This window comes from Rhincodon typus, chromosome 7 (genome assembly GCF_021869965.1).
Source record: "Rhincodon typus isolate 14 chromosome 7, sRhiTyp1.1, whole genome shotgun sequence".
In the NCBI taxonomy this organism is placed as follows: Eukaryota; Metazoa; Chordata; class Chondrichthyes; order Orectolobiformes; family Rhincodontidae; genus Rhincodon; species Rhincodon typus.
This window is the reverse complement of record NC_063338.1, coordinates 58,358,199-58,370,175: the sequence shown is the minus strand read 5'-3', so window position 1 is coordinate 58,370,175 and position 11,977 is coordinate 58,358,199. Positions and strand designations below refer to the sequence as shown.

The 11,977-nt window shown below is 40.3% G+C and overlaps 1 protein-coding gene across 2 annotated transcripts in view; it reads left to right on the top strand.

Moving 5' to 3' along the window:
- The first annotated feature begins 860 nt into the window (after positions 1 to 860).
- The window catches only part of slc38a11 (solute carrier family 38 member 11), a 72,600-nt gene continuing 61,483 nt past the window's right edge, over positions 861 to 11,977 (top strand). The window contains exons 1-2 of one of the 2 annotated variants that reach the window (XM_048598989.1): positions 861 to 1,011; positions 1,388 to 1,477. Coding sequence is in view for 1 of the 2 variants with exons in the window: in XM_048598988.1 (XP_048454945.1) it covers positions 955 to 1,011; positions 1,388 to 1,511 (181 nt within the window). In the remaining variant the exon portion in view is untranslated. Of the gene's footprint in view, positions 1,012 to 1,387; positions 1,512 to 11,977 lie in introns of both variants that reach the window. The other variant, XM_048598988.1, reaches the window with a different exon arrangement.

Here is an 11,977-nt window from a genome sequence, read left to right as displayed (position 1 = left end):
CCAACATAAACTATCATCTGCCGCACAGTCCACAACTTCACAGGACAACACTAAGGAATCACAGCTGCTGAGGGATTCACATCAGTAACAGTTATGCAACAAGACACTAATGCGCACGGTCTAATCTTAGCTGCCTGTCACATTGTAACCGGTAATTATTAAGCACTCGGCGTATTTTAAATCACATACCGTGTGACTAATTCTCTCCGCTGCCTACTGTATAAATGCTGACAGTTTGCGTTAACATGGTGCTGTGTTCTATTTCGAATATATGGCAATCAGCTGGTGAAACGAGTACAGTATGTATGGTACCACACTGCTGCGGGTCACTGACAGCTGGCTCACATTCATGCCGGATTGTTTCGGGAAGTCCTAAAAGCTAGCAGGGACTTGTAGTTAACGTCTAATGTAGTTTCCAGTTCTAATTGAAATAGATAAAACGCTGCGACCAGACAGAGTCAATGTTTTTAGACTCATAATTTAGAATCGGCCCAGATCCTGGAAATCGTCCTACTCAAACAAAAATAGCTGTTTCTAACGCGATTGACTACAAAATAATTACATTTGGACGAAAAAGGATTGCAATGTTCACAATTGATGGAGGTGGGGTTGACTTCGTAATCAGTATTCGTGCATCAGAGTCGAGCTAACCTCTGTGTCGGAAAGAAATATTGCTGCTGCATAATAATTTTGGATGGTACTTTATGAAACAGTATAGTTGCACTGTTCGCTCTTTTGAAATTATGAAGTTGGAAGTTTTACATTGAATCCCTCACTCTCGGCCGGATGGCAGCGTCCGCTTGGAGGGGGCGGATAAAGGAGGAGCTGGACTTCCTTAAAAGGCTTTCCTTTGACAGCCATAGGAAACCTCGAGTGCAGCCGTTTCAAACACGAGCTTCAATTTCACAACATCTTAAACTATAAACAAATCACAAGATCATTTTTACTTTCTTGATGGAGGCACTCAGCATGGAAGATGAAAATAAACAGATGCAGGAAACCTACGGAGAGGTAAGAGGAGCATTTTTTTTCAACACATTCCCTTCAATTGCAGCTGATAAGATCAACACAGTGCAACATTAAACCATGGGATTGAATTGAAATAAAAGTTTACGGAGAAAAACTTAGTATGTTAGCTTAGAATTGAATACTTTCGCGACTGTTAGTCTACCCTTCAGAGACAAGTAAAATGCAAAGCAGTGAGTAAAATATGACAGAATGCAGTTGTTTCTTGAACAATAAAATTGAAATGTTCCCAATGTTCGTTTAACTGTCTTTTTAGAAAGTGTAGTTCCTTGGTTAAAACGTGCAAACAAGTGTATAGAAATTGAATTTACTGTAATTAATTATTCAGTTACTGAGGCATTTTGCGCATCGCTCTTTATAGATGGTCGATGTCGAAGATAAAAGAGCATTGGTTTGCGACGACAGCACAACAGAAGGGGAGAAAAGCAACCTTTCATCAGCCAGCTTCAATGTAATAAACTCTATCATAGGCTCCGGGATCATTGGTAAACACGCGTGTTATTTATTTTAGTTCCACATTTATTAAAATCCATTCATGCAAATAGTTGACAACTCCCTACTGAATGTCGCTTTGCCAGGAGTCAGTCATCGGCACTAGGAGTTTAATGCTCAGCAAACAATGCCTCGGAAATTCCAAAATCAATAATTTATACCTTTTGTCTTTATTTTAAGTCCAAAGTGAGCTTTGAGGTTTCAGCGGATTAATGCGAAGGGATGAGATGGGAAATCATGTGATCATCTAAGCAACATGAAGGAGCATTGAGTGAGACAGTAATTTTGCCCTCGGTAAACAATAAAGTTATGACATAGAATAGGATTGCCGATTTATTGCAGAAACGATTTGTTAGCTAAAGTTAAAAAAAAATCAGGAGAATAGTAATCACTCTACGTAGTAAGAATACTGATGTATGGCAGTATTAGCTAAATGATAGAATTTCAAAATCCAAAGAGCTTAGATACTGGGTTGTGAATGATGCACACTGCTCTTGACCCACCTTGTATATTTAAAATTGCAGTTCCAGTTCGACTAGTAAGTTCATTTTCAAACAATGTTTTCTAAAACTTTTATTTCTGTGTTAATGTTTTTAACAAAAGCAGCTGAAAATCGCTGGCTTTAGTATTGGAGGCAGAGATTTAGAAAAGAAAGGAGACGATGTTAGATCACTGTAAAATTCTGGCTAGGCCTCAACTGGAGAAATGTATTCCATTTCGGGCACCATACCTTAGAACAGAAGAACCAAAGGTGCAAGGAGGAAGCTATTTTACTAACACAGCAAGTCATTGTGATTTGGAGTGAAGTGCTGGAAGGAGCAATGCAAACAAATCAGTCTTAAAATTTAAGAGAAAACTGGATAAATATTTGAAAGCAAACAGGCTTACAGAAAGTAGTGGAGTGGGTAGTTTGTTGGATAATTCTAATAAAGCACAGTTACAGGAAAGATGGATAATATGTATGCATTACCAGTTTATCATATCACAGATTATGCCTGTTAGAAATGTTTTAAAATCTATCCAAATCTTTGATTTTTCCCTGTTGCCATGCAATTCTTATTTTATCAAGTACATGTCCAATTTCCTTTAGAAATTTATTTCAGAATTAGTAAGTATCAAAATGAATACTGGTTCTTATAGCAATGCTTGGGGCAAGCCATTATATACGTACATCCATTTTAGGTGGAAGACTAAATAAATGATCAATTCAATAGGTTCTGTTAATCTTCCAATGTTTTTTATTGTTCAGATTACTGTTGAGAGAATGTTTCACCAATTCATAGGGATCAAAACTCTGGGGTATGTGGGAATTTTGATTTGAGGACAAATTCAGGTCAGCATCATCAAATCTGGTAAAAGAGCTCTCAGAATATCATTTGGTGGGAAGTTCCAGGATTTTAACTCAACAACAGGAGGGAATGCTGATGTATAGCCAAGTCAAGATGGTGAATGATGCCGAGGTAATGGTCTTCACATGTACCTGCTACTTTTGTTCTTCTAGTGAAGTTTGTGATTTCATCTCAAAGAAGCTTCGATGACTGGCTATAGTGCATTCTATAGGCAGGGCATGTTGTAACTGTGATGCACTCAATTAGGGGGGAAAATTATTTGAACTCCTGCATGGGATGTCAATTAGACAGACTGTTTTCATCTGTATGGCGTCAAGTTGCTTGAGTACTTTTGCAACTACAGTTATCTAAGCAAGTAACAATAACACTTACAAGTCTGGATTTTATGCTTACCTGCCAGTAGATTTGAATGCTGTGGCCACTAATCCTGATTGGTGCTGTTAGACCTTTTTTTCTTAAATTCTTCATGGAATATGGACCATTGGTAGCTCGGCCAACATTTATTTCCAATCCCTAATCACCAAATGAGATGGTGGTTAGCTGCTTTTTTGAGCATTTGCTGTCAGGTGCTTTAGCGACACTCACAATGCTGTTAGAGAAGGAGTTCCAGGATTTTGATCCACCTGATTGGCTGGCAGCATTCTAAGGTGGAACTCTTTTCCTAGAAAAGAGTAGACAAATTCTGTTAAGTCAATTTTTTGCTCCATCTTTAAATGCTCAGGATTATAGGCAGGTTCCCCAAACTCCAGAGAGTTTTAGCCAGGATGTTGTGGACTACGATACCCTGTAAAATTTAGTTTACAATTTGTATATTGTAGGCAGTAGGGAAGCTTTACAATGGCAGGACGCAATTACAAAATAATGCATTTTGATTTGCTCTAGTAGTAATGTTATATAAACTGGATGCTCCTATTGAATTTCATTGATACTCAAAATGTTGATGGAGGCAATTCAATTGTGGTAATGCCGTTGAATATCAAGCATGGTTGTAAGGCTCTGTCTCTTTTTGGAGATGAGTTGTGTGGCATAAATCTTTCAGCCTGAGTCTGCATAGGTCAGGTTTTGTTTTGTGTGCGTATGGACTGCTTCAATACATGAAGCATTTTGAATGGAAATCATCAATAAATAGCATAATTCCTGTCCCATATTGGAGAGATGATCATTGATGAAATAGAAGATAATTGTTGTTCTTAAGCTGCTGACTTGTGGAAATCCTGCAGTGTGTCTTGGATCAAGGATATTTGGTATCCAGCAACAATAGTTATCTTCCTTTTGTACCAGGTACAAGTCTAGTGAGTGGCATGTTTTGCCTTGACTCCTAATTAGTTTACAATAGCTACTGGTGTCACATTCGTTTAAGTGTAGGTTTGATGTTAATGGCAATCCTGCACATTTTTCTTCTGGTATTTAGCTCTTGTGTTAACATTTGGACCAAAGCACAACAAGTTCTAGTGTTGCATGATTTTTGTGGAACCAAAACTGTACATTAATGACTAGGTTATTGTTTAAAAAAATAAAGTCGCCATAGTCCCAGAGGACCATAGTGCTGCTCTCCCATTGGAGAGATTATTGGTAAATGCTACTTAATAGCATTGTTGATGACTCTCTTCCCACTATATAGTTGGGAATAAATGAGCTGATGATACAGTAAATGGTCAAGTTGGATGCGATCTGCTGTTTGTGACCAGAACTTACCTGGTCAATTTTCAACATGGGTAGATGCCAGGGAAAGTGACTGAGACCAAAAAAATTAACTTAATTATTCAAGTTGAACATGAATGACTGATTCGGTTTTGTCTTTAGATTAATATGTTAAGTTACACCATCATTGAGGATGTGGATATTCACAAAGCGTTCTTCTTCTGTGACTAACTTAATTGTCCATCTCTCTTCACCATTGAATATGACAAACCTGCAGAGCTTTGTTTGGATCTCTTACCCATAGCATTGTAGAGTTTAGCCTTTAGCATGTTGTTTCCCAGATTATAAATTATACTTGAGCTCTTTCTTTTAATACTTCTTATTCAGTTAAAATCAAATTATTCATAAAATTTGCATGTTTGAAGTTGGATATGGTCAGCAAAGATTATTTTCTGCTCTGTGAACAAAAAGACAATAGAATCAAACAGGTCATAAAAGCTAATAGAAAATGATAGCAGATTTCAGTTTAAAAAAAACATTTGTGCTGTAAGCCACCTAACTGACTGACACATATTCATGCATATTAGGTATTTGTCATTAAGTACTGAATTGTCAATTCACCACGTACTTAAGCATAATGCATATGAGTGGGTTATCATTTGTTGCCAATCCTAATCAACACACGACTAATATTGTACATTCCAGCTAGCTTTTTTCATCCCTACAATTGTGTGAAGCCCTTTTATCTTTGGAAATTTCCCTTTCTTCTGCATACATATTGGTTAAGTAATCTGTGAAGGTTTACTACACATTATGCACTTTCATGAACTTGTCTCAAAACATAAGCACATTCTGAATTGAGACAGGATATCACGATCTCCAATGCACTTATAATGTTATCAAGACATGTAATTTGTGATACTTTCCTGTTCCCAATTTCACCCAGCTGGGTGTTCTGCTAGTTCTGAGGAAGGGTCACCAGAGCCGAAACTTTAACTCTGATTTTTTTTACAAGTGCTGCCAGACCTGCTGAACTTTTCCAGCAACTTCTGCTTTTGTTCATCCATCCCTTTATTCTTCTTAATGTTGACCAGTGGTGTTCCACAGGGATCTCTTCTGGGACCTCTGCTTTTTGTGATCTTTATAAATGACTTGGATGAGGAAGCGGAAGGGTGGGTTAGTAAGTTTTCTGATGACACGAAGGTTGGTGGAGTTGTGGACAGCATGGAGGACTGTTGTAGATTGCAGTGGGACATTGACAGGATGCAGAGCTGGGCAAAGAAGTGGCGGATGGAATTCAAATGAGAAAAGTGTGAAGTGATTCATATTGGAAGGTCAAATTTTAAATGCAGAATAAAGGGTTAACATCAGGATTCTTGGCAGTGTGGAGGAACAGAGGGATCTTGGGGTCCACGTCCATAGATCCCTCAAAGTTGCTACCTAAGTTGATAGGGTTGTAAAGAAGGTGTGTTGGCTTTCATTGGCAGGGGAATTGGGTTTAAGAGTTGCGAGGTTATGCTGCAGTTCTATAAAACCCTGGTTATACCACACTTGGAATATTGTGTTCAGTTCTGATCACCTCATTATAGGAAAGATGCGGGAGCTTTAGAGAGGGTGCAGAGGTGATTTACCAGGATGCTGCTTGGGCTGGAGGGCAGGTCTTATGAGGAAAGGTTGAGGGAGCTAGGGCTTTTTTCATTGGAGCAAAGAAGGATGAGACGTGACTTGATACAGGTTTACAAGATGATGAGAGACATAAATAGAGTTGATAACCAGAGACTATTTCCCAGGGCGGAAATGACTATTATGAGGGGGCATAATTTAAGGTGATTGGAGGAAAGTAGAGGGGAAATGTCAGAGGTAGGTTCTTCACACAGAGAGTGATGGGTGTGTGGAATGCGCTGCCGGCAGTGGTAGTGGAGTCAGATACTTTAGAGACTTTTAAGCAACTCTTGGATAGGCACATGAAGGATAGTAAAATGTAGGGTATGCAGGGTAGTTTGATCTTAGTAGGATAATAGGTCGGCACAACATCGTGGGCTGAAGGGCCTGTATTGTGCTGTACTGTTCTATGTTCTATGTTAAATTGGCTTGAGTACAGTGATCATTTACATATAAATGCATTCACTTACACTTCTGTAACTTCATAAAACAACAATTGCATTTATATACTTGCTCTAAGCACCCCAAGGCACACGTAGCTGAACAGGAGAGAACGGATGTTGAAGAGGATTGTGTCTGCTCTTTCAGACTGCAGATAAGTCAGAAAAGATGAGCAGAGATGGTACACCATGGTCAAATGAAATATGGTAGCTTTTATGACATTGAATACAGTTGCTTTTTATTGTGTCGTGTAAGAAACCTGACTACAGATATTCATATAAGGACCTGTGGGAAAGGTGGGCACAGATTTTTGATATGACCAAATGTTTGAAGATTTTGAGTAGGAAAAGGAGATTGAGTATCGGTTAAGGTTAGGTTTTTAGGAAGGAGTGTGTGATGGTAGTATATATGAAAGTGATCGGGACTGTGCCTGAGGGCAGGCAACAATTTACAGTGTCAGTTTGCTCAGCAGTTTAGTGAGAATAGACTGAGAGCAAGAGGTGGACCTCATGAACAAGGCATGATGGTTCATAAGAGAGTAACTAGAGAAAAATGTGTGTTCATACTAGGGCGGGGGGGGTTGGTGAATATTGAAATAAATTTGGTTTAGCAGTCAAGAGCAAGGACTGAATGTGTATCAGAAGCCATTGAACAGTCACCTCAAGCTTCATGAGAAGAGGTGTTCGAGCACTTTGCATTTGTTGGAAGTGAGGGTGAAGGAAGAAGGCACATGAATTTTCAGAGATGGACAGAGAAAAGAATCTAAGGATTACCTTATTTATACAGTATGATGTAATAATAATGGGACATGCAGGGAAGCACAGGGGATTGGTGTACTGGTGATGTCACTAGACTAGTAATCCAGAAACCAAGGATAATGCTGTGTAGGACAATTGCTTGAATCCCACCAAGGCTGATGGTGAAATAAGAATTCAATTATGAAATCTGGAAATAAAAGCCAGTCTTATAGTGATCATTGCTATAAAAGCCACCTGGTTCACTAATGCTTTTTAGAAAAGGAAATCTGCTAGCCCATGTATGACTCCAGTCCCACAGATAAGCTCCCTGAAATGTCCTAGCAATCCACGCAATTCTGTTGAAACACTTTGAAATCAAAAGAAATAAAGGAATCTGGATGTGCCACTTGACATAGGCATTGGAAACTATATCAGCAAACCCAGCCCTGACAATTCAGCAAAGTCCTCCTTACTTATGTGGGTAAGTGCCAAAATTGGGATAGCTCTCCCACAGACTAGTCAGGCAACAGCTTGACGTAGTCATATTCATGGAATCATACAAACAATGTCACAAAACAGGCCCAACAGAGCTGGAGGCACAGTCGTATACAGTCAGGAGGGAGTTGTGTTTGACATCTCCAATATTGACTCTGGAACCCATGACATCTCATGGCGTCAGGTCAGCCATAGACAAGGAAACCCCCTGCTGATTATCGCCAACTATGCACCACCATTGGTGATGAAACAGTGCACCTTCATTTTGAACACTAATTGGAAGAAACATTTAAGATGCAAAGAACACATGATGTATTCTGAGCAGGAACTTTAATGGCCATTACCACAAGTATCTTGGTAGCACCACTACTGACTGAACTGGTCAAGTCCCAAAAGATATACTTGCTAGACTTGGCCTGTGGTAGATGGTGAGGGAACAAATGAAAGAGCAAAACCCACTTGACCTTGTCCTCAGCAGTCTACTTGTTGTAGATGCATCTTGTCCATGATGTAACTGGTAGATGACTGAGCAATGCATAATCCCCATGGAGGCAAGGGCTCATCTTTGCATTGAGGATATCCTTCATGTTTCTATCACTGTGATAAATCAAGCAACTCAAATAAAAACCAACAGAACTGCAGATACTGTAAATCAGACACAAAAACAGAAGTTGCTGAAAAAGCTCAGCAGGTCTGGCAGCAACTCTGAAGAGAAATCAGAGTTAACGTTTCCTGTTCAGTGATCCTTCCCCAGAACTGATGATAGCTAGGAAAATGTCGGTTTATATGCAGAAGATAGGGTGGGGGGATGGAGGTAGGGAGTAAAAAATATGTAGGAATAGAGCCCAAAAACAGAGGAGCAGTTGGACAGACAAAGGAGTAGATAACGATCTGCCTAGGAGGGTGAAAAGCTGTTAATGGAGACTATTAGTGGCTAACACTAGGTAGTATGTAATGGCAGACTGTGATAACAAGGCCTGGTGTGTGTGGTAGGGGGCTAGGACATGGGGGAGCTCAGGCCGTAAAATTATCCAGAGGGCTGCAGGGTCACCAAGCGGAAAATGTTCTTCCAGCTTGCACTGAGTTTCACTGGAGCACTGCAGCAAACCTGACACAGATGTTGGCCAGGGAACAGGGTGGTGGCAGGCAACGGGAAGCTCAGGGTCTTTTTTATTTTTTTTGCGGGCGGAACATAGATGTTCTGTGAAGCGGTCACCCAGGCTACGCTGCTGACTGGAATTAGTCTGCTCCAACTGCTTTTCTTTCTTCTTTTCTCGCTTTTTTCTTTCGTTTGGTTCTTAAGGTTTTTTCTTTCTCTACTTACCTTCTGGAGGGAGCTCGGTCATGGAGGCAGCGGCAGCAACAGCAGCGGCTTGGGGACTTTGGCCACGAGGCGGCTGGTGTGCCCAGCCGGAACTCTGGCGGTTGGTGGCACTGCAGCTTCATCGATGTCCAAAGCGGGACACTGCAGCGAGGCAGCTACCGCGGCAATGGAGCATGGCAGCAGCTGGGGCCCAGCGCAAGACAGATGGCGGCAGCGGCAATGCAGCAGCCAATGACGAAGGATAATGGCTGTGGTGTTCAGCGATGCGATGGCGATTGGTCAGGTCCAAAGCCTTGCAGGCAGTGTCGATGCCAGGCGTGCCCGATGGAGGTCAATAGCAGTGTCGGTGGTGAAGGCAGCTGGCGAGCATGGGCACGCTTTAGCCCAGCAGTCAAAACATGCCCAGTGCAGGGGAGAGCAAACCCTCTTGGGGAAAAACCCAGTTTGGAGTGTCTGCAAGTCTATGACTTAAGAATGGATTGTAATGTTTGACTTTTTAAAGTTATTTCTTTATTTTTCTACTTTTATACTAAGAAAACTGTAGTGCTGAAATTTTTAACTAACTTCTCTATTTTTCTAGTTCTATTAGTAAGATTTTGTACATAGGTACTTTGTACCTAAGGTGGCACTGTGGGTGTGACATTGTACACTTTTCCCTGTACTCTAGTACCCCATAATGGCGATCACGTGACAATAAAATCTAAATATAAATCTAACATCCTGGAGATTAACATTGACCAAAAACTGAATAGGGCAAGACATATAAATACTGTGACTATGACAGAAGGCCAGAGGCTGGGAATTCTGCTGTAACTCCTGTCCTATCTCTCCAGTGCCTGTGCAACATCTATAAGGCACTGGTTAACAGTATGATGGAATACTATCCGCTTGCCTGGATAAATACAGTTCCAATAACACTTGAGAAACTCAACACTAAGCAGGACAAATCAGCCCGCCTGATCAACACCCCATCCTCCACCTTTAACATTTACTCCCTTCGCTACTGATGCACAGTAGCAGCTGTCTGTACCACCTATATAATGCGCTGCTGCAACTCACTTTGGGATCCTTTTGACACCTTTCACACCTAAAAATTCCACCACCTAGAAGGGCAAGAATAGTAGATCCATGAGAACACCATTTACAAGTTCCCCCCAAGCCACAGACCATCTGGACATGGAACTACATTGCCTCTCCTTCACTGTATGGGATCAAACTCCTGGAACTTCCTTTGCTAATGACATTATGAGCATACCTAGACACAATGGAGTGCAGCATTCAGAAAAGTCTTCTAACCACCACCTTTTCAACGACAATGATGGATGGACCATTAATTGTGTTCTAGCCAACAAAGCCCATATCTCCTGAACGAATTTTAAAAAAGGTGATCCTGCTCTTGTGACAGTTTTAGCAGGGGAGAGTAGGATTGAATAATACATGATGTTCTCCAGCTAGATTTGGCAGTGAATGGCAAAAGCAGTTTACTCCCATAGACGATAAGGGATTGCTCTTAGGAGAGCAACTCGTGTGATAGAGAATGTGGGTTTTACTGGGGACAATGACATCAGAGCTAATGGTGACAGTGTAATTGAGTAGAAGGTTAGCTGCAGAAATATTGTGGTGATTTGAGGGTATTTGTAAGTATTGTTGCAAATGAAATTGGAATTGAGGAGAGACAAAAGAGACATGACATCACCCTTGTTCTTTCTTTTGTTTATAATCAGTTCTGTCTAGCTGTTTGAGTTGATATAAGTTGACATATTTCATCTTATTTAATTATAATGGTTGTGAGTTAAACAAACTCTCATAGAACCCCCAAACAGGAAGGAAAGGAGTGTTGAGTCACCTTTTGTTGCATTATTGTAAATATTATATTGTAAGAAGATTGAGAGCATGTTTACTTTTGGCCTCTGGACTCCAGTATGTTAATAAGAAGACAGTTAAACAGAGAAGAGAGATATAAATACGTAATACTTTGGGTTCTGTGATGGGCAACAACTACTGCTTGACCTACAGAATAATTGTAGCATTTTCTGATTTTTATTCCAGATTTCCAGCAAGTGCAGTCTTTAATATTTTTGTTTAAATAAATAGCAACCCCCTTCTAGTGTTTCCTTCTAAAATGGCAACCAACAATAACTGAATAAACTCGCATTCAATCTGTTTCCTGACATGTGGCCATAAATCTCCAGTGTACTCAGGAGCTTTCCATCTCATAATTACATTGGGTATTCTGAAATGCTTTCTTCATTTATAAGCAGTCCTTCGTGCCCACTTAAACATTCTTCTACAAAGCAAAAATGCTGTCTCAATCTGCATTGCAGGCAATTTTGTTAAGTTACTAAAGATAAGTTTGATATTGGCTGCCTTGCACAGTCCAGTTTGTAATTCAAATGAAAATAATTTTATAGATTTTTTTAATCCAAAGACAATGAGTGGAATTTTCGAACTTTCATTGAGTATTTTGAGTGAGATTCTTGGTTTGTGGTCCACCATGAGTTGGAGACAGTTCTCATGCTATCTTCCACTCTTCGCCTCATTAACTGTACAACCTGACTGTTCAGCATCCTTCCTGTGCAATTGCATGGCAGGAGAGGAGAAAGTGTTCATCACTGCTGGAAACTTCTGGAATTTATGCACTTGGCACTAAGTTCAAAGTTCAACTGCACACCACTTAAGATATAGCAAACCACAAACAACCCCTTATAATGTAGTAGAGAGATAGTAGGAACTGCAGATGCTGGAAAATCTGCGATAACAAGCTGTAGAGCTGGATGAACAAGCAGGCCAAGCAGCATCATAGGAGCAGG